Below are 23,324 nucleotides of genomic sequence, written 5' to 3'. Positions count from 1 at the left end.
GCATTTTTAGCGCGCACTAATGATTAGTATGCGCTAAATGTTAAGTCACCCATAGGAAAATATGGGTGACTAGCATTTAGCGCGTTCTAAAAACACTAGCTCACCTTAGTAAACAGGGCCGTTATTCTTTTACCTGCGACAAGCAGATGCATTCTTGGGGGATGGAGTTGGGGAGTGGGTTATGGACTTATGCACATATTTTTGGATATTCAGAGGTATTGCATATACATTTTCAGGAAACTTTTTGTGTGTATGAAAAAGTAGGTGTAAATCTGTGCATGTAGATTTGATTTCAAAGGGAAAGTATGTGATGAGTAACAAATAGCACCCAAATTTGCCCTATTCAAGATAGTGTGTAGACCCTATACAAACCCCAAACTGATCAGAATTCACTATGGGGCTCATTTTCAAAGCAAAAAAAAGCATCCAGAAGGTGACAGAAGGATGTTTTTCTCTCAAAAACATCTACGTTGTAATTTTCAACACCCCGATTTTAGACATTTAGCTCCACAGTTTGTCCAAATGTGAAGGGGGCATGTTGGAGGTGTGTTTTGGGCAGGACATGGGTGGCACCAAAAAGTAGACATTTTTCTGTAATAATGGAACAAAATGAAAACGTCTAGGGCTAAAATTAAGACGTTTTTGGCTAGACCTGTTTCAGTCACAACTAAGTGACCAAAACATGCCCTAAATGCCCAAATAACCACTGGAAGTATTAAGGCATAAACTCCCCTACTCCCCCATTATTCACTGACCCCCCTCCCTGTCCCCTAAAATGTGACAATGACAGTACATACCAAATAAAAACGAAAAGAGAGTCCAAATCTCCTGCAAAAAATTGCCAAACACAGAAAACAACAAAAAAGCAGAAGAAACCCAAAAAGACAAACTGAAACCACAGATGCTAAGAGCACAAAAAAAGTTTTATTGGGACCCTAAACGGTCATGATGGCCATTCCTATTTGAGCAGTAGCCTAGTGGTCAATGCAGTGAACTGTAGAGAAGGGACCCAGGCCCATATCCTACTCTAACTTGTGGTAGAATGTGTGAGCCCTCCAAAAAAAAAAAAACACTAAATACCTACATATAGGTGATACCTGCAGGCATAAAGGGAAATGGATTTAATATACTACCTGTGGTTTTTGTAACTATATTCAAAGTGCTTTATATACAGGTACTTATTTGTACCTGGGGCAAAGTAGGGTTAAGTGCTGCAATGGGAATTGAATCCAGTTCCCCAGGATCAAAGTCTGCTGCACTAACTACTAGGCTACTCCTCCTGTACAGTTGGGTGCAGTAGGTTTTTGGTGGGTTTTGGAAGGCTCACTGTACAATATAAGGTGTATCAGTGAGATGTGTACCTGGGAGCTTTTATGTGAAGTCCACTGCAGTGCCCCATTGGGTGTCCCACTGCTCTGCTGGGATGTCTGTGGAGCTAGTCTGCTAAGAATGCTGGCTCCCAAACATTCCAATGTCTTTTTGTGCATTTTTCCCTTGGATTTTTTTTCGAAAGTAACCCTAACAGATAGATGCACTGAGCACAAAAATGTCCAGCAAATGGGGCCATTTTTGAAGCAAAAAGCTGGACGTTTTTCTGGTTTGAAAATGGTCATGTTTGCTACTGGATTTTTGGAAGTGTTTCAAGAAACTTCCAAAATCGGAATTAGACGTCATATCGAAAATGTCTTTCCACATATAAATTCTTTTCAGTGGTATTAATTTCCCACTGATTATTTACTTTGCTCATAACAGCATTTTTAGTTTCATATAGAAAGTGTTTGTTGTGGTCAGCATAATGTGACTACAGTTTGTTCTCGCTATTTGCGTAGATATGGTTCCAAATAAATTGTGCGAACCACGAAATGTGATGCATTGTTCCTATGGGAAACACAGGGTGATATTCCTGCCAATCTCTGTTTTTGCTCCTATGGGAAATACGGGGTTAGGTTCCAGCTTGCATTATTGTCAGGCAATTAAAAACCAAACAACTATATTAAACCAGATACCATATACTGAATACAAATTATTTATTTGCAGTAGCATTAAAGAAATTCACAAATAGCCGGGAACACAGCACGAAAGGCAATTTAGTGGTTACATATGCTTGTCTGCGAATGTGCAAAACTGTAAATCTTGAATACGTGAATACCAAGAATTCACTGTATAACATTTGCATGTCTTTCTATATATTTTTCTTTCACCAGGTTAAGGACAATAAGACCTTATTTTCACTGTTTCGTGACAAAGTGAACTTCCATCGTTTCACTGTAACGCCTGAAAACCTACAGGAAGCACTTCAGATAACAGTAGATTTTTCTGCACCTGTCACTAGAACTTTTCCAGTAATGTTGCTTGTAAGGTAAAGCCCAGCATATGGCATTCTGCTTGGAAAATTATCTAATACAGTTTATATCTGTTGCGCGTTTCTGGAGACTTGTAATAGGAGTCAATCACTACAGCATTTAGCATACCTGCTTTAAAAAAAGGCTTGGACAAGTTCCTGGAGGAAAAGTCCATAGTCTGTTATTGAGATGGACATGGGAAGCCACTGCTTGGTAGCATGGAATCTTGCTACTATTTGGGTTTCTGCCAGGTACTTGTGACCTGGATTGGCCACTGTTGGAAACAGGATACTTAGCTAAATGGTCGATTGGTCTGACCCAGTAAGGCTGTTCTTAAGTTCTTGTGTTCTTATGTACAGTGTTAGTATGAAAACATATCTTGATCATTTATCTTTCATGCACAATACATATGGCCATGCACCTTTCAGATTCACAAATTCTACCTTCTATTCTATATTTAAAAGTCCATAGTTAAATACTATTTTCAGGAATTATTACTGTCTATTTAGAACAGATAATCTATATTAGCAGTATAGAACGGAAGAGAATGGGACTTGACATACCATCTTTCTGTGTTTTTTTGTAACTACTTTCAAAGCGGTTTGGGCCTTTTTTACTAGTAGTTGTGGAATGCATTACCTACAGCCCTGAAAACTATTGACGAAATAACTAATCTTCCGCATCTCTTCAACAAGGCCTACAAAGAGAACCCATAGCATACAAAATTACCTCACCAACCCACCCAGTTATTAAATTCCACCTTCTATACAATTCTGCTTAACACCTTCCTTCTCTCTTCCCTTACTTAATCTTTTTACATTACTAATTGTATCTGATATCCTGGAATGACTATGTCATAACAAAACTCTGTAAGCCACATTGAGCCTGCAAATAGGTGGGAAAATGTGGGATACAAAAGTAATAAAAAAATACATAGTATATACAGGTACTTATTTGTACATGGGGCAATAGAGGGTTAAGTGGCTTGCTCGGAGTCATAAGGAGCTGTAGGGGGAATCAAACCCAGTTCCCTAGGATAAAAGTCCGCTGCACTAACCACTAGAAAGAATGTACAAATCAGAATTTTTATTTATTTATTTATTACATTTGTATCCCACATTTTCCCACCTATTTGCAGGCTCAGTGTGGCTTACATAGTACTGTATAGGCGTTCACCAATTCCGGTATGAACAAATACAAGGTGATGTTGTTGTAGAATAAGGTTCATGTGTGACAGATACATTAGGGGATCTTAGAGAGGAAGAGTTAAGTTATGTCCGTTACAAGCTTTGGTTTTGTTGTGTTGCAGATATTCAGGCTTTTATGTTGGGTCGGTGGGGTATGCCTTTTTGAACAGGTTTGTTTTTAACGATTTCCGGAAATTTAGGTGGTCATACGTTGTTTTTACGACTTTTGGCAGTGCGTTCCATAGTTGTGTGCTTAAATAGGAAAAGCTGGATGCATAATTTGATTTGTATTTGATTCCTTTGCAGCTTGAGTAGTGGAGCTTTAGGTATATTCGAGCTGATCCTATTGTGTTTCTGGTTGGCAGGTCTATGAAGTCTGTCATGTATCCCGGGGCTTCGCTGTAAATAATTTTATGAACCAGGGTGCAGATTTTGAAAGCAATACATTCTTTGATTGGGAGCCAGTGCAGTTTTTCTCGGAGGGGTGTGGCGCTTTCAAACCGCGTTTTTCCAAATATAAGCCTACCTGCTGTGTTTTGAGCGGTCTGAAGTTTCTTTATGATTTGTTCTTTGCATCCCGCATAAATTCCATTGCAGTAGTCTGTGTGGCTTAGTACCATTGATTGTATCAAAGTTGTGGAATATGTCCCTCGGGAAGTATGGTTTCACGTGTTTGAGTTTCCACATTGAGTGAAACATTTTCTTTATTGTGGATTTCGCTTGCTTCTCTAGTGAGAGGGTCCGGTCGATTGTAACGCCGAGAATTTTCAGGCTGAGATAGGAAGGGTGTATCCTGGGGTGTTTATGTTTGTGGGTTTATACGTGTTGTATTGGGATGAGATGGTGAGACAGTGTATTTTTTCTTTGTTGAGTTTTAGTTGGAATGCATTTGCCCATGAGTCCATGATGTTCAAGCTGAGCTTCATTTCGTTGGTGATTTCTGCCAGATCATGTTTGTAAGGGATGTATATTGTGACATCGTCCGCGTAGATGAATGGGTTAAGGCCTTGGTTGGATAAGGCCTTGGCTAGTGGGGTCATCATAAGGTTGAAAAGGATCGGTGATAATGGTGATCCTTGTGGTACCCCGCAGTCTGCTTTCCACGGTGATGATTGTTCAGGCCTCTCATAAACTGTCCTCTAATATCCTGACGTGTAACCTTGGCACCCCAGTTCACACCTGAAGACTCTGTATTTCTGATGTTCCTTTATTGAAACACAAAGATTACTCACAGTCAGATGTAATTCAGAAGCACTGCCCCATGGCATAGAGACTCCGTAATTCTGAGAAGACAGTAGCTCAGAGCTGGGTGACTGGAGTGCCCTCTCTCTTCAGTAAGATGTACAAAAGGTAAAAACCAAGTACATTAACAGGGGGTACGGCAGGAAAGGGTGTTGTCTTAACAAGATGGAGACTGCCTCCATGAGAGAGGGATAGAGAAGGACACACACTGGCCCAAGGAGCAGGGGGAGACCCACCAGTGGGAACAGAGCCTGCCATCTAGCAACAGCACAATCAATAAAAACAGTTTTATGCAGACAGGCCAGTGTAGCTACATTCCCTGAGAACCACACCACCCACAATGCATCGTTCATGTGACTCTGCAGTGAGAATAACAGCAAAGGTATCAAACTCAGCTGCAGGGCCCCATTATAAAGCACTGGACAGGTACTCTGCAGTCTTTGGCGAGATGGTCTGAGGAAGAACAGCACCTGTAGCAGAATCTATACCTTTTGAGCAGTTCTTTACGCTCCCGCAAAGACTTCCTTATGAACCCTCGACACTTTCTGAGAGGGTGAGGTGCTCTGTGTATAGGGCACTGTTCCTTGGGTTCCCCTACATTCTCTGTGGTGGAAGAAGAATCAGACGGTGCAGACATTGAGGATGACACTTGCGTCTTATGAACAGATATAGGTTTCTTGTACAGTTTGGCTGGTTTCCCTTTCAGGAACTGGCTTGATTTAGGTGGCTCAACCATGAACCAAGGATCATTTCTTCTTTTAGCTATGTCTCTTATGAACCTTGTGAAGACATTAAAAGGAGGATATTTCCCTTGATTCTCTTGCTTGTATTGTGTGCCAACCACTGACCACTTTTCCCTTATGTTGTATGGTAGTTTTCCTAAAATGCTCTTGGTGCCCCGAGCTGTGTCTAGCTGGCTGAGGTTTGGAAAGCTGTTCTCGGCCTTGACTGCTTCCAGCTCGTGAAGGAGGTCAGGGCCGGCCCTAGGGTTTCTAACGCCCTCCTGCAGTCTATTAGTCGGCGCCCCTACCCATCCAGGGTGGGATCACTATGGCTCCGCCCCACAGTAGACACACCCATTTTACCAGCCATGGCATCATTGAAAATATTACACCAGTATAGAAGAAAAATAACTTAGCACTCAGACCAGGAATTAGGAGAACAGACAGTCTTGCCAACTCTGAAAAAAACAATGTGTTATCAAAATTTCAGAATCTAACAAACAGATCCCTATTCAGACACTTGGCCTTGCAGTCACACATGTAGAACAGAGATAGCCCCTCTTCAAATTCTTCAAAAATTAACCTGAAATCCTAAGAAGTTAGACTCTGCATGCAGCACAATAGCCTTCCCATTCCCTATAGTCTCTCTTCCTCAGCCTTCTCCCTTCATACCCAACCCTCTTTTTCTCTCCCCCCCCACCCAGCATCTATGCCCAGCATTCCTCCATCTCCCTGTTCCCTCCTCTACATCCTCTCATACAGCATAATTCCTCCCCACCCCCGCCCCCTCACTCCCATTCATCCCCTTATCCATTCCCATTCCCACCCAGGCTCCCTCACTCCCATTCATCCTCTTATCCATCCCCATTCCTTCCCCCAGGCCTACTACTACTACTTAACATGTCTGTAGCGCTACTAGGCATACGCAGCGCTTTACATTTGCACATGAAGAGACAGTCCCTGCTCAAACGAGCTTACAATCTAGATAGGACAAACAGACTAGTACAACTAACAAGACTAACACCTCTAGTAATCTAATTAGGACAACTAGCAATGCTTACAGTCAACTGGTCAGACTAACACCATCGAGCACAGCTTAGGATCTAGCTAGGACAGACTTAATCAGCATAAACTAACATATTCTACAATCTGAGTTGGACAAACTAACAGGAGTTATTGAAGTGGGAATGAGAGATAGGAGATTGGTGATGGTTAGGAATTGAAAGCAGCCATCTAGCCCTCCTGTCCTGTGAGTTGCTGTGTTGGGGGGGGGGGTGTGTGTGGAAAAGGGTGGGTCAGGTGCAGCACTAAACAGCAGTCTCTGACAAAACAAGGATCCAGGCTCTGCTGTGCTGTCTCTGAGCCCTCTCTGGGCTGGATTCCAGCTCCTGGTTTCACTCTCAATCCCAATGTGTTGAAGGGGTGGCTGCAGAGAATACTATGCTGCTGCTTAGCTCCTGAGCTCAGCCAGGCATAGTGAGTGCCTGTGCTGGAGCCTCCTCAGGCTTTCCTTCTTGCCCTGAATCCACTTGTCACCAGGGGAGGGGGGCGGCAGGGGGCAGAGGTTAGCTGAGCTCCCACAAGTTATTTCGGAGCCAGATTCAGTTGGAGCAGTGAGGTCCTCTGACAAACACAAGGAGGATATTTCTCTGCTTGGGAGGGGGGAGGGGATGGGACAGAGAGCTGACAGCTCCCGCTATGGAGCCAGACTGAGATGAGCAGCAGAGATTAGATACTGAAAAGCAAAAGCCTCAGCAGAGCTTGCTTGCTTGCAAAGCGGCACCCTTGAAAGCAGGCGCCCCCCCCCCCCTGCAGTGCTTATCCTGCTTACCGGGTTGGACCGGCCCTGAAGGAGGTTTCCCAGCTCTTGCAGCTTGTAGTTGTCTCTGCCGGATATTGTTGGGAATCTATCCAACCTCTTGAACAGTGAATTTTCTATAGCTTCTGGGCTGCCGTAGTACTCGAGTCTTTCCCACATCTCTTTTAACCCCTTTGAAGGGACATTCAGATATGAATGCTTCAATTCCTCCACACGCACGGCTGTTTCCTTCCCCAGCCAGTGTAGCATCATGTTCATCTCCTGTTTGGGAGTAAGCCTTATACTTTCGATGGCGTCCTTGAAGTCTGATTTCCACGCCCTATAACGCTCAGGCCGACCGTTGAACTGAGTAAGCCCTTAGCCCCCCAGGTCTTTGTGTGCTAGATACTTTACTAGCTTGTCTCTTGTTGAGGTTTCAGATTGAGCAGTTGAAGCCGCTGCGGGCTGGCTGGCCTTGTCTTCTGTGGGGATAGACGTGGAATACGACCACCCTGCTGGTTCTTGCTTGCATGAAGAGTGTATAGCTGGTGTTCCTCTGGGAGATGGTGACTCAGATTCTCCTTGCCTCCGGTTACCATGTGGCCCTGCAGCTTGTGGCCATAGTGAAGCATCTGCTTCATTAGTCACTCTCAGGACATGAGCTGTAGATAGTGTGTCAGCATAAGAGCATGTAAGTTGGTGGGGTGAAAGTTGGCTCTTATGCCATGTTGTACCTCAAGCTTTCTTTCCTCAGGTGGTATTCCCACCGATAAAGATGGGTTTGGCTCCTCAGGATCCGAGGACTCCCCTGAATCCAACTGTTTTAATGTCCTGGTAAATGGTAGAGATGGGAGGGGGAGAGTAGCTCTGAGTCAGGATCCTCCCTCCTTTAGTCTCTTTGCAACTTGTTGCTATACACCCCTCTCTCCCCGTAGAGGATTTTCAGAGATCAGGTTAATGTCCTTAGCTGCAGGCAGAGGGGAGGGGCTGCACTTGAGCAGGGCAAGGTACTTGAAACAATATGAAGCTGTTCATTAGATGTGGTCAGAGAGGAACTGCTAGCACTTAACACTGGTATTAACTTTCACAAAATCTTCTATGTCTTCACAAACTTAACTTTTCTGGTTTGATTAAATACAGTTCAGAAGGCTCTTTTTCAAGCTGAACTTTCTTCCTTTCCTGATTGGTTTTTCCACTAAAGTCTTTGGTTGTTTTTACTGCCTGGTTCCCCACTGATTTGGTTTTTACTGATTGGTTTTTACTGTTCAGGCCTCTCATAAACTGTCCTCTAAGTTTAGATATCCTGACGTTTAACCTTGGCACCCCAATTCACACCTGAAGACTCTGTATTTGAATAACACAAAGATTACTCAGTCAGATGTAATTCAGAAGCACTGCCCCATGGCATAGAGACTCCGTAATTCTGAGAAGACAGTAGCTCAGAGCTGGGTGACTGGAGTGCACTCTCTCTTCAGTAATATATACACAAGGTAAAAACCAAGTACATTAACACAGTGGCGTACCAAGGGGGTGGGGTGGGGTGGGGGCGGTCCGCCCCCGGGTGCACGCCGCTGGGGGGTGACGTGGCGCGCGCCTGTGGGCTCCGAGTTCGCTACGCTAACTTTGCTGGTTCGCTGCAGCTCCCTCCCTCTGCCCCGGAACAGGTTACTTCCTGTTCCGGGACAGAGGGAGCTGCAGCGAACCAGTGAAGTTAGTGTAGCGAACTCGGAGCCCACAGGCGCGCGCCGCAGCACCCCCCCCCCCCCAGCGGCGTGCACCCGGGGGGGGGTTGTCATTTCGCCGTGGGGGGAGAGGTGTCATTTCGCGGGGGGGGGGGGGGGCGCACTGCACCCGGGGGGGGGGGGGCACATCGGCAATCCGCCCCTGGTGTCATCGAGTCTAGGAACGCCACTGCATTAACAGGGGGTATGGCAGGAAAGGGTGCTGTCTTAACAAGATGTAGACTGCCTCCATGAGAGAGGGATAGAGAAGGACACACACTGGCCCAGGGAGCGGAACAGAGCCTGCCATCTAGCAACAGCACAACCAATAAAAACAGTTTTATGCAGACAGGCCAGTGTAGCTACATTCCCTGAGAACCACACCACCTACAATGCATCGTTCATGTGACTCTGCAGTGAGAATGACAGCAAAGGTATCAAACTCAGCTGCAGGGCCACATTATAAATCAGGGTAAGGCTGTAAGAGGACAAAACAATGATATGGTTGAGCTTGGTTTCACTTGATATGTTCTAGTGGTTAGGAAACCCTTGATCCATTTAAGTGTGTTTCCACCAATCCCGAAGTAATCTAGGAGTCTTAGTAGTATTTTATGGAAGCTGAAACATATTAAACCATATTTCCCAAGAAATGTATTCCGCAATTTAGTTCAATCATTAGTCTTAAGTCACCTTGATTACTGCAATGGTATATGCAGGGTGCAAAGCTCTGCTTCATAAAAAACTTCAAACCGCCCAGAATACAGCTGCTAGACTGAGCTATGGTAAATCGAGGTTTGAAAGTTCAAGACCACTGCGTGAGAAACTGCATTGGCTTCCTATCAAGGACCGGATAACTTTTAAAGTTTGCATCCTGGTGCATAACATTCTCTATGCAGAAGCTCCAGCATATATGGCTGCCCTTATCAGCTTACTACCTAGGAACTCTTCCAGATCGTCACGCATGTACTTGAACCTTCACTACCCAGCCTGTTGTGGCATCAAGTATAAAACCACCTAAGCATCCACCTTTCCTTATGTTAGCACTCACTCGTGGAATGGTTTACCAAAATCTGTAAAATCTATTCAAGATCATTTGGCCTTCAGAAAATCTCTAGACCCTATTATTTGGGAAATCTTACGCTACAGACCCGCCTAGCATCTCTAACTTCTGAACTGCTGCAGTCGTAACGACATATCGAACTCTATTACTCTTTCTCCTTTTCCTCTCCTTTGCAGTTACTCACTAATCTCTTTACTTCAATGAATTTGATTGTTTGCTGAATTGATGTATGTTTTTGCAGACTGATGTAAGCCACATTGAGCCTGCCCATGGGTGGGAAAATGTGGGATATAAATGCTATAAATTAATTAATTAATACTATTTCGGTGCTATGTAGGGGGCGAAATCCTGATTGTGATTCATGTAGTATTGTGAATTTGTTTATGTAATCATTAAGTTGTTTGGTTACCATGCTTTCCATTAATTTGACTACCAGTGGGATAGATGCTACTGGGCGATAGTTGGTGATGTCATTATTTTTTTCTTTGTGTCTTTTGGGATAGGGGTGAGTAGGATGTTGCCTTTTTCCTTAGGGAAGAGACCTTGTTGAAGCATGTAGTTTAAGTGAGATGTGAGGTCTGCTATGAAGTGGTGGGGGGCGAATTTTATTAGGTAACTGGGGCAGGTATCCAAATGACAGTGAGGGTTGGAGAACCTGTTAATCGCCTGGGTTACTGTATCGGCAGTGAGGAGGGCGAAGTTTGACCAGATTAAGAGGCAGATGCAGCAACCAAACGTAAAAAAATCTAAATCGTTAAAGTCCCTAACGATTTTAAAATAACGAAAAATGCACCAAAAAAAAAAGTGACACATGCTGAGATCGGTATTGAAACGTACAATGTATCAAAGAATCACAATACACATCGTTAATCGGCCCCCAAATCATGCGCAGAGCAGCCAAGCGTTATGTTAGCTGCTCTGCGCATGCCACAAACAGTCAAAACACAGTCAAATCACAAGCACATGGCTCCCAAATCAAAACAAAAATAAAAAAAAAGGGTCGGGAGGGGGCAAGGGCGCTCATCAGGAGCGTCCTGTATGGACGGCCTTGCCCCCCCCCCCGCTGCTCCCCACTTTCCGCCGCTCCCCCCACCCCGAAAAAGCAAAATTCGAGCAGCCCCTGCCCCCTCCCTTCCTCACTACTCTCTCACCTCAGCTCCGCCTCCCGACATCCTCCGTCCTGTGCCCCGCCCCCTTTTGGGGTCGTCGCCGCCATTCCCCTCCTCCATCGGGCCCCCCTCCCTCTTACCGGGCCTGTGCAGCGCCTCTCTCCTCTGTCCGAAGGCGCTGCACAGGCAAGAAGAAAGCTGATGCCTGCCTTCGCCCAGCTTCGATGGCGCGTCTTTCTCCTGCTGGGCCCGCCCCTGTCTGACGTCAGTAACCTACGTCAGACAGGGGCAGGGCCCAGCAGGAGAAAGACGCGCCATCGAAGCTGGGCGAAGGCAGGCATCAGCTTTCTTCTTGCCCGTGCAGCGCCTTCGGACAGAGGAGAGAGGCGCTGCACGGGCCCGGTAAGAGGGAGGGGGGCCCGATGGAGGAGGGGAATGGCGCCGACGACCCCAAAAGAGGGCGGGGCACAGGACGGAGGATGTCGGGAGGCGGAGCTGAGGTGAGAGAGTAGTGAGGAAGGGAGGGGGGCAGGGGCTGCTCGAATTTTGCTTTTTCGGGGTGGGGGGAGCGGCGGAAAGTGGGGAGCAGTGGGGGGGGGGCAAGGCCGTCCGTACAGGACGCTCCTGATGAGCGCCCTTGCCCCCTCCCGATCCTTTTTTATTTATTTATGTTTTTCTGACGTCCTTTGGACCAATCACAGCGCTTTTAGCTCTGCTAATGCGCTGGGATTGGCTCAAAGTTTGTTTATTTTTTCTCTTAATGATTTTTCCTGGCACAGAGCTGTCCTAACGAGTGGTCCAGACCTCTCGTTAGTTTTCCTGCCTTTTTCCTGCGTAAAGGCAATCGGAAAAGGTTAGTGCATGTCGTTTCAATGGGGTTTTCACACTAATTGCTCATCTCCATTCCGTTTTCGTTAGCTGCTGGCTTCCTCGGTAAAAGCCCTTTGATGCATGCAACAGATCAAATTTTCCTCGTTGGAGAGTCATTAAAGGCTCATTTAGCTTTAGTGCATCTGCCTCTTAGCCCACTGGGTATTCACCAGGGGTTGGGTCCAAACCATCGATGAAGTTTTTGGTATCCATGTTGTCCTGAGGTAGAGTTTTGCATAGGTTTGCAATTTTTTTGTTGAAGTATTTAGCAAGATTGTCTGCAGATGGGATGTCAGTATTGGTTTTGGTGGCCGAAGTTATGTCTAGTAGTTTGTTCACAAGTTGGTATAGTTTCTTCATGTCTTTGTAGTCCAGGCCTATTTTACTTTTATAGTATGACCTTTTGGTCTGTCTTATTGCGTATTTGTATTTTCTTTGTATTTGTTCCCATGCGTTGAGTGTGTGTTCATCTTTTATTTTTTTCCATGCTTGTTCGAGTTTCATGGACTGCGTTTTTAATTTTTTCAGTTCTTTGTTGAACCATGGTATCGAGTTATGTCTTCGTGAGGTTCTTGTTCATAAGGGTGCTATTTCGTCTAATATGCTTCTACATCTTTTATTCCATTCTGAGAGGTAGTATATAGAGTCCATTTGAGTAGTCCGGTCGTTATTGTATATCTGTTGCTAGAATGTTTCTAGGTCTATTTGGCCTCTTGTGCTGTGGGTTATGTGTTCTCGTATGCAAAGAAAACCCCTTTTCCACCGTTTTAGGGATAGGTTTAGTTTGTAATGGTCGGTTCATGGTATTTCTGTCCATTTAGTATCTGTTATTATTAGGTTCTGGTCTGTGGACAGTTTGTGTGAGATGAGGTCAAGTGTGTGCCCTTTCACATGGGTTGTTTGCATGTGTGGCCGTTTAAGATCCCATAAGTGAAGGAAGTCCTTGCATTCTCGTGCGTTGGTAGAGTTTGGGTCTTCTAGGTTTAGGTTAATGTCTCCTAATACTAGTATATTGGTGTTGGATACACAAGTATTTGAAATGAAGTCCATGAAGATTGACTGGCTTTCGTCCCAATTGCATGGTGGCATAGCTGCCGAGAGGGGGGGGGGAGGGGGGACACAATTCTCCGGGCCCGGGCCTCCAAGGGGGGCCCGGTGCTGCAGTCCCACCCGCCCTCCGTCGTCGACCGTCTGCCCCCTGCATTGAATTCACAGTCTCACCTCCGTAAAAGCAGTGCTGCAGGCAGCGAATGCCTCCCTTCAGCCCTCCTTCCCTCCCTGTGTCCCGCCCTCGTCTGACGTAACTTCCGCTAGAGCGGGACACAAGGAGGGAAGGAGGGCCAAAGGGAGGTGTTCTGCTGCCTGCAGCGCTGCTTTCACGGAGGTGAGACTTCGATTTCAATGCAGGGGGCCCGGCCTGGTGGCAGACGGAGGGGGGAACAGCGGCGATCTCGGGGGGGTGGAGGGGGGAGCGGCAGTGGCGATCTCGGGGGGGGGGAGCGGTGGCGACCTTGGGGGATGGGGTGGAGGGGGGAGTGGCGACGGCGACCTCAGGGGGCGGGGTGGCGAGGGCAGCAGGGGCGGCGCCCCGGGAGCGGCCTTGCCCCGGGCCCGGCCCAGTCTCTCGGCGGCCCTGCATGGTGGTCTGTAGTACGCAATTTAGGTGGTCGAGCAGGTTTTTGTGGTGGATTTTGAATGAGGCTATTTCGAGTTGGGTTGTTATGGACTCAACAGTGGTTTTGATGGTAAAATGGGATCAATATATTAGTGCTATGCCTCTGCCTCTCTTTTCCTTTCTGGTCCAGTGAGTGATTTTGTAACCTGGAGGGCATTGATTTAGGATTATAGGGTCCTCTTGATCATGGATCCAGGTTTCAATGATGAAGAGTAGATCAAGTTTTTCTGACATGATTCAGTCTGTTACTATTGTTGTTTTGTTTACCACAGATCTGGCATTAACGTAACCTACTTGAATTTTTTGGTATGGGTCTTCTGTGTTCGGTGTTATGTGGACTTTTGACAGTTGTTGTTTCTTAGTTTGTGTGGATTTTTTTATGATCTTCCTTTCCCTTCTGTTGAGGTTGTCTGTTTGTTTGTGTCGAATCAGGATGTTTCAAGTTTCAGCAGTATTTCAGAATAGGATTTGCCAACATAGAGCCTGTTCAAAGATAACATGAAGAAATGGACAATTATGCATGTGGCAGGAGCATCCAGATATCAGTGTGAACAAGTACATAAACATTTAAGATCTGAAATATCACCTCCAATGACCACAGGGGCTTTGTCCCTTCTCCCCCTTTCTGCTAGTTGTTTCCCTCTCAATACAACCAAGGTTCAGGAGGAGGTTAATTTATTGTAGGATTCGGGAGGGGGGAAAGTTTTGGGGAGGGTGTCAGGAGGGGGGTAGTCAGGAGGAGGCAATGTTCACTCCATATATGGAAGGATGACCCCTAGCCATAGTACCATATACCACTAACGGTCATTGGTGCCATTTTAGAATTGGGTGCCGATTTGAGCAGCAGCAGAGGAGGGTGCCTCTTGCCTAGGACCTCCCAATCACCAGTGCTGATCCCCGAGTAAGTCCTGGGGGAGAGTTGAGATCTGGCAGGGGGTGGGATAAGGTTTAAGGTGCAAGGTTTGGAGAAAAGGGTGGCCTGGCTGTGCCAGCTTCCCAATGTTGATTGGGGGGTGAGCTTCTCATGGGGGGTTCCAGGAGTTTTGAGAGTGTGTCTGGAGGGGGGGTGGACAGTTGTCAGATCAGGGGTTTGGGAATGTGTCATGGGGGGGGGGAATTTATTGAGGTAGACTTCAAAACAGTTGCACTGACCAGCCAGCCAGCTGTCATTATGACAGTTAGCACTAGGGCTGCATTACATGCCTGGGCCTGAGGTATGCATGTAACGTAGTGCTAACTGTATGCCCTGTGTGGTAAATGCAGGGCAGATGTGAGTCATGCCCCTGCATTTACCACCCATAGGTAGTGAATACTTACCACATGTTAATTTTTGCGGTAAACAAGCGTTAAGTGATATAGCAGCTTGGAAACTGAACAGGGTAAGAGTAGGGGAATCAACTGAATGGTTTGATGAGGAGTTCAGGACAGAGTTCCAGTTAATCTAGGAAATTAGAGAGAACCTGGAGGAAGCAGCCAACAGAGGATAATAAGAGGAATTGGAGACAAGTAATTCATAAATATAAAAATGCTATTTCATTAAAAAGAAAAGAGTATTATTCAAAATTAATTGATACAGAAAGATTGGATTTGAATAAAACTTTTAAAATAGTTAATTCATTAATGAATGTAGATCTTCTACTTAGGTTTGAAAATTCTACCTCTCATTCCTCATGTGATTTGGCTCGGTATTTTAGAAATATAATAGAATCTATTAGGATACAAATTTTTTGCTCTGTTATATTCCATACCTTTAGAGAAAGATAATAGATATCCCAGTGGAGTCAATTTGAAAGTATTACAATGGTTACAGTTAGAAAATTGTTGGGAAACTATGCAAAATCCACTTTTTTTAGATGCTTGTCCTATTATTTAATGAAATGTATTTTGACTCCGTTCTTGTTCTTCTGACAAATTAGCTCTGTAACCATCTAAGTGAGGGATTATTTCCCAAAACTGGTGGCAATATCATTGGATCGTTGGAGTGGAGGAGTGGCCTAGTGGTTAAAGCACCAGTCAACATCCAGAGGTGGCCGGTTCAAATCATACTGCTGCTCCTTGTGATCTTGGGCAAGTCACTTAACCCTCCTTTGCCTCAGGTACAAGCTTAGATTGTGAGCCCTCCTGGGACAGAGAAATATCCAGTGTACCTGAATGTAACCCACCTTGAGATACTACTGAAAAAAGTGTGAGCAAAATCCAAATAAATAAATTTTATCTCCTATCCCAAAACAAGGGAAATATTCAAAAAGTGTCAAATTATAGATCAGTTGCTTCAATTCCATTATTAAAAAAAGTTATAGAGGGTTGGGTCATAGAATAATTAGAAGGTTATTTGAGTAAATTTAGGGCCTGTAGGCATGCTAGTGTTTTCAGCGCATGCTAAAAATTAGCTCACGCTAATTAGCTCACCCATAATTTGTTGCATTCTTCTCAGTCAGGATTCTGCAAAGGCAGTGCTTTTTTGTAGGATAAAAGGTACCAGTACTCAATATGGGCGGGGTCACCATTGATGGCTCTGCCCCTGTGGTAGCCACACTCACAGTAGCCACACACCTTATACCAGCCATGGCACATATTAACAGGTATCATTGAAAATACTATACCAGTATAGGAGAAAAAAATAACTTGTGATTTTTTTTCATTATAAATAATTTCTGTAAGCTGTTTTAGCTCCAGTATACCCAGTGCAAAAATAAGACAGCAGATGTAAATTCTCAAATTGGACATATTCCAAACACTAAAATGAAAATAAAATAATTTTTCTACCTTTGTTGTCTGGTGACTTTGTTTTTCTGATCATGTTAGTCCCAGGTTCTGATTCTGCTGCTATCTGTTCCCTTAACTCCATTTCCAGGTCTTCCTTTCCATTTATTTCTTTACTTTCCTCCTTCTTTATTTCTTGCCCTACAGCTGGTCCTCCGCAGACTTGACTGGAGGAGGTATAGAGTAGATCCAGCTTTTGCCTATTTTATCCATCCATGTGCAGTTTTTCTCCTCTTTTCCCTTTCCCTCATCTCCATCAGTATGCATCTCCTTCCTGTTCTTCCCTCCCCTCCATCCATGTCCAGCATTTTTCCTCTCCTCCTCCATCTATGTCCAGCATTTCTCCCCTCTCCTCCCCTTCATCCATGTTCATCTCACTTCCTTTCTCTTCCCTCCCCTCCATCCATGTCCAGCATTTCAACTCTCTCCCCTCCCTTCCAATCATGTCCAGAATTTCTCATCTCCCCTAAATCCATGTGCATCCTCTGTCTTCCCTCCCCTCCATCCATGTCCAGCATTTCTCCTCTCCCCACTCCATCCATGTTCATCTCACTTCCTCTCTCTCTTTCCTCCTCTCCATCCATGTCCAGCATTTCAACTTTGTCCCCTCCACTCCATCCATGTGCATCTGTCTTCCCTCTCCTCCATCCATGTCCAGAATTTCTCCTCTCTTCCGTACCCTCCATCCGTGTACATCTCCTTCCTCTGTCTTTCCTTCCCTCCAACATTTCTCCTCTCTTCCCTGCCCTCCACTCCATCCATTTCTAGCATTTCTCCTCTCTCCCCTCCTCTCCATGTGTATCTCCTTCCTGTCTTCCCTCTCCTCCATCCATGTCCAGCATTTCTCCTGTCCTCCTCTACATCCATCCATGTCCAGCAACTCTCCTTTCTCCCCTGCCCTCCCCCTCACCCATGTCCAGCGATTCTCCTCTGCCCTACCCTAACCATCCATGTCCAGCGATTCTCCTCTGCCCGCCCCTCCATGTCTAGCAATTCCCCTATCATCCCCTTTCATCCATGCCCAGTGACTTGCCCTATCCTCCACCTGCCCCCGAGTTCGTTGCAACCCCAGTCCCACCTGCCTGCCCTCAGCTCCCTGAGTTTCCATTCGTGCCGCCCTGCATTGAAATCTTTTATTTTACTTCAAGTCGCAGCGTCAGTGGCAGTGAAAGCAGCAGGCAGGGGTGCCTCCTCGCTTCCCTTCCATTTCAGTGTCCCGCCCTCGCGGAAATGAAATTACATCAGAGGAAGGCAGGACTCTGAGAGGGAAGGGAAGGCTGGAGGTGAGCCTACCTGCTGCTTTCACTGCCGCTGCGACTTGAGGTAAAATGAAAGATTTCAACGCAGGGCGGCACGAATGGAAAGTTGGGGAGCTGAGGGCAGGCAGGTGAGCCGGCTCTGAAAAAAAGGTGCCGGTACACTGTACCGGAGCGTACTGGCACAAAAAAAGCACTGTGCAAAGGTTATAGTACAGAAACCGTTGTAGGAGCCCTGATAGCCTGTGGGAAATCTTTGCTTAGTCAAAGTCAATGTTCCATAATTATTCAGTTTGACTTGTACAGTGCTTTTGATCTTTCAAACCTTGATATATTTATTTGGATTTTGCTCACATCTTCTTCAGCGCTGAATATAGGCTTGGCCGTTTAAGTTCAAACTGGTTAAAAATAAACCGGATATTCAATGCCGGTCACTGGAAACAGTCTGACATTGAATATACGGGCTCATTGCCGACTGCTAACTCCTGCAGTTTGAATATTGGGCCCTGGGAGTTTAGCTTTGCTGCCTATATTCATACTACCCAGTATTCAAAGTGATTTAAATGGCTTAGAGAAGCTCCAGGCCTTTTAATTCGCTTGTCCAGGGCTAAATGCGACTATTCCATGGCACTTAACCAGACTGTGCCACTGAATATTGCAGTTTGTGCCTAAGCTGAAACCAGCTAATTTGTGGGTGGTCCTGTGGTGGAGTTGACACGTATACGATTAAATGCTGATATTCAAAGCTGGTACCCAGACATGGCCCAGCATTGAATATTCAGGAATAAAGCCGGCAGTGGCCAAACAAATATTGCCTGCTGTCCGCTGATATTTTAATTAAAACTCAACGCAGAAAAAACACAATTAGGCTCATTTTCAAAGCACTTAGCCTCCCAAAGTTCCATAGAAACCTATGGAACTTAGCCTCCCAAAGTGCTTTGAAAATATGCCTCAATGTCTCATCCTCTCATCACAATACAACACGAACAAACCCACCACTATAAACACCCCAGGCTACACCCTTCTTGTTTCAGATAGCCTGAAAATTCCCGGAGTTACAGTCGACCGAAATCTCACACTAGAAAGCCAAGCAAAAAATACAACAAAGAAAATGTTCCATTCAATGAATGTGGAAACTCAAAAGAGTAAAACCTTTCTTCCCAAGGGAAATATTCCACAGCCTGGTACAATCAATGGTGCTAAGCCACCTAGATTACTGCAATGCAATATATGCCGGATGCAAAGAACAAATCATTAAGAAACTCCAAATTGCCCAAAACACCACAGCCAGACTCATATTTGGTAAAACGAAATACGAAAAACTACACTGGCTCCCACTTAAAGAACGTATTGCGTTCAAAATTTGCACCCTGGTTCATAAAATTATTCACGGCTACGCCCTGGTCTACATGACAGACCTTATAGACTTACCAACCAGGAACACAAAAAGGTCAGCATGCACATTCCTGAATCTCCACTACCCTAGCTGCAAAGGACTAAAATATAAATCAACATATGCATCCAGCTTCTCCTTCATATGCACGTAACTATGGAATGCACTACCAAACGTCATAAAAACAATGCACGACCTAACAAACTTCCGAAAATCACTAAAAACCAACCTGTTCAAAAAGGCATACCACAATGATCTATCCTAAATACCAGATAACGAAACTTATACCAGAACTGGACAAAACCGAACCCTCTATACTTGATTGCTTAATTTACTCTGTCACCAATAAACTTTAACGCAATACCACTTTATTTCTCATTCCGGAAATGAACTCTCTATACCTGACTGCTTAAATGACTCACGTCACATATGAACTTTAATGCAATACCACTCTGTATTTCTCATTCCGGTAATGGCAATCGCCATTACAGCATAATGTAAGCCACATTGAGCCTGCATATAGGTGGGAAAATGTGGGATACAAATGCAACAAATAAATAAAAAATAATCAGCACTTAAACACATATGATAACCACATAAATTGGACCGAATAAAAGCTGTCTGGTTAAGTGCTGAATATTGCACTTAACTGCATAATTATTATCCAGCCATGAATACCTGGATATTCAAAGCTGGTGCCTAGCAGTGAATATCCAGGAATAAAGCCGGCAGCGGCCAAACAAATATTGCTTGCTGTCCGCCGATATCGGTTGGATAGTTATTATTCATAGTTATTATTGTTAATTTTTTGCATAGGACCTTCCAGTTCAGAAGTATTAATAAAAGTTTAATATTTCCTCTATAAAAGGAAAGCAGACAGTACAATAAGGTTATAAATTATTAAATTAATAAATAGGATTGTTGATAGAAAACTGCAAACATGTAAAACTGCTTGCCCTGGGATTTGTAATATGGAATATTGCCACGATTTGGGTTTCTGCCAGGTACTTGTGACCTGGCTTGGCCACTGTTTGGAAAACAGGATACTGGGCTACATGGACCATTGATCTGACCCAGTATGGCTATTATTATGTTCTTATGTTCTAATCAGGTTCTAATCAGGCCTGGGTGGGCCTGGGTGGGCCCAGGCCCACCCACTTTTCCTCCAGGCCTGCCCATCCATGATCCGACATCTCCACCTTCGTTCCGGAGCGCTGAAATTTGAAGCAGCACTGCGCTCTCGATCGACACTGGTCATAGTCGCGCCGCTGCGCGTCAGATCAGCTGATCTGTCTGAGTCCTCCAGGGCAGTCCTGCCCAATGCGCAGACCTGCCAAGTCTCCTGCATCCCGCTTTGGAGGGTCATCTCCCGGTCTCCCGCTGAACTCCACTGCTGCAGCTGCCGCCGCCGCCGCTTCTCTCCTGAGCAGCAGCAGGAACAAAAACAGGCGCTTCGCCGAGCCACCACTTCAGTTCAGCCGGCATAAGAAGAAAAACAAGCGCGGGGCCGCCCACAGCATCCTTCAGTCATGCGCTGTCGGCTCTGCCTGTCCTCTGCTCCCGGAACGGGAAATTGACGTCAGCGGGGGCAGAGGATGGGAGAGCCAAAAGCGCGTGACTGAAGACTGCTGTGGGCGGCCCCGCGCTTGTTTTCCTTCTTGTGTTGACGACGACACTGCTGCTGCTGCTGCTCCTGCTTCAGAGGGCCAGAGTGAGAGAGGAAACGTGGCTGGTAGGGGAAGGGTGTCAGAGAGCAGAGAGGAGAGAAAAAAAGAAGAGGACGCTGGAGAGTACAGAGAGAGAGAGAGAGAGCGTGAGATTGGGAGAGAGGGGACATGGAAAAGAGCAGGGGAGAGAAAGAGGGGAGAGCCATGTGGGAGATGGGGAATGAAGGGACATGGAAAAGAGCAGGGGAGAGCCAGAGAAAAAGGGGACATGGAAAAGAGCAGGGGAGAGCCAGAGAGAGATGGGGAGAGAAAGAGGGGACATGGAAAAGAGCAGGGGAGAGACAGGCTGCTGGGGAGAAGGAAGGGGAACAAGGGGGATACCCTGACTGGTCAGATGGAGAGACAAAGAGGAGAAATGCTGGATGAAAGGAGGGTGAAAGAGGAAAAATGCTAGAAGGAGGGGCAGAATGAGGGAAGATGCTAAATGGAAGAGGGGTACAGAAAGAGAGAGATGAGTAGAAAGATGGGGGAGAGAAGGAGGGGACATGGAAAATGGCAAGAGAAAGAGAGAGAAGCTGCTGGAGAGAAACTGGGGGAGACCTTAGCTGGTCAAATGGAGAAATGCTGGATGAAAGGAGGGAGAAAGAGGGAAAATGCTGGAAGGAGGGAGCAGAAAGAGGGAAGACGCTGGATGAAGGGTAGGAAGAGAAAGAGGAAAGCCACTGGTAGGATGAGAGAGGACATGCTGAATGGAAAAGGGTAGAGAGATAACTGTCTAGAAGGAAGGGGAGATAGAGGGCAGGACCGTGCTGACCCGGTAAGCGAGGTAAGCATGGCAGGGGGGCGCTTCCCTCTGGGGGGCGCCGCCGCACCATGCTCACCTCACTCGCCCTCCCCCAACATCCCTTTTCTTTTTTTTTCTTTTTAAATTTACCTCCGTGGCGGCGGTTCCGGCAGCGCAGCGTCAGGGAAGGAGGCGGCGCTCCCGACGTCTCTAGCCTTCCCTTCGCTGTGTTCCGCCTTCTTCTGACGTCAATGATGACGTCAGAAGAAGGTGGAACACAGCGAAGGGAAGGCTAGACGTCGGAAGTGCCGCCTCCTTCCCTGACGCTGCGCTGCCGGAACCGCCGCCACGGAGGTAAATTTAAAAAGAAAAAAAAAGAAAAGGGATGTTGGGGGGAGAGAAGAGGGTGGGCAGTTGAACAATGGGAGCGGGAGGGCAGGGGAGAAACGACAGCAAGGATGCGAAGGGGGGGGGGGAGAAGAGGGCGGGCCAGGCTGGGACATGGGAGAGAGAGGAGCATGGATGCGAGGGGGGGTCATGGAAGGGAGAGAGGGGAATTGCTGGAAAAGGATGAATGGAGGGGGCAGGGGACAGAGGAGCATGGATGTGCATGGATTGGGAGGGCAGGGCTCAGGGAGAGAGGGGAATTGCTGGAAAAGGATGAATGGAGGGGGCAGGGGACAGAGGAGCATGGATGGGCATGGATTGGGAGGGCAGGGAGAGGGGAATTGCTGGATAGGGATGAATGGAGGGGACAGATGGGCATGGATGGATATGGATTGCAAGGCAGGGCTCAGGGAGAGAGGGGAATTGCTGGATAGGGATGAATGGAGGGGGCAGGGGACAGAGGAGCATGGATGGGCATGGATTGGGAGGGCAGGGAGAGGGGAATTGCTGGATAGGGATGAATGGAGGGGACAGATGGGCATGGATGGATATGGATTGCAAGGCAGGGCTCAGGGAGAGAGGGGAATTGCTGGATAGGGATGAATGGAGGGGGCAGGGGACAGAGGAGCATGGATGGGCATGGATTGGGAGGGCAGGGAGAGGGGAATTGCTGGATAGGGATGAACGGAGGGGACAGATGGGCATGGATGGATATGGATTGCAGGGCAGGGCTCAGGGAGAGAGGGGAATTGCTGGATAGGGATGAATAGAGGGGGCAGGGGACAGAGGAGCATGGATTGGGAGGGCAGGGCTCAGGGAGAGAGGAGAAATTGCTGGACATAGAGGGGAGGGAAGAGAGATGAAGGAGATGAAATGAGGGAAAAGGAAGAGAGGAGAAAAACTGCACATGGATGAAGAAAATAGGCAGAAGCTGAGGACCAGAAGAAAGGAGGAAAGGAAAGAAATAAATGGAAAGGAAGCCCTGGAAATGGAGTTAAGAGGACAGATAGCAGCAGAATCAGATACTGGGCCAGCATGATCAGAAAAAGAAAGTCACCAGACAACAAAGGTAGAAAAAAAAATCATTTTATTTTCATTTTAGTGTTTGGAATATGTCCACTTTGAGAATTTACATCTGTTATCTTATTTTGCAATGTATAGCAATTTCTTTCTAAGAATATTGCTGACAATTCCTGTCAGTGTGGCAAGTGGTGAGCGATCATTTTCACGGGGGGGGGGGGGCGCCGCCGCCGCCGCCAACTGATAGTCTGCAGGGGGGGCGCCAACTGATAGGCTGCAGGGGGGCGCCAGAGACCCTAGGCATGGCCCTGATAGAGGGAGACAATGG

The 23,324-nt window shown here is 46.3% G+C and overlaps 1 protein-coding gene across 1 annotated transcript in view; it reads left to right on the top strand.

Moving 5' to 3' along the window:
- Window positions 1–23,324, top strand: part of LOC115474075 (polycystic kidney disease protein 1-like 1) — an 889,490-nt gene that overhangs the window by 58,043 nt on the left and 808,123 nt on the right. Inside the window, exon 6 of the mRNA XM_030209391.1 lies at window positions 2,205–2,359. Coding sequence (XP_030065251.1) covers window positions 2,205–2,359 — 155 coding nt within the window. The remainder of the gene's footprint in view (window positions 1–2,204; window positions 2,360–23,324) is intronic.

Source organism: Microcaecilia unicolor, chromosome 1 (assembly GCF_901765095.1).
Source record: "Microcaecilia unicolor chromosome 1, aMicUni1.1, whole genome shotgun sequence".
Taxonomy (NCBI): Eukaryota; Metazoa; Chordata; class Amphibia; order Gymnophiona; family Siphonopidae; genus Microcaecilia; species Microcaecilia unicolor.
Note: the sequence above shows the minus strand (reverse complement) of the source record. Positions and strands in the feature narration are given on the sequence as shown.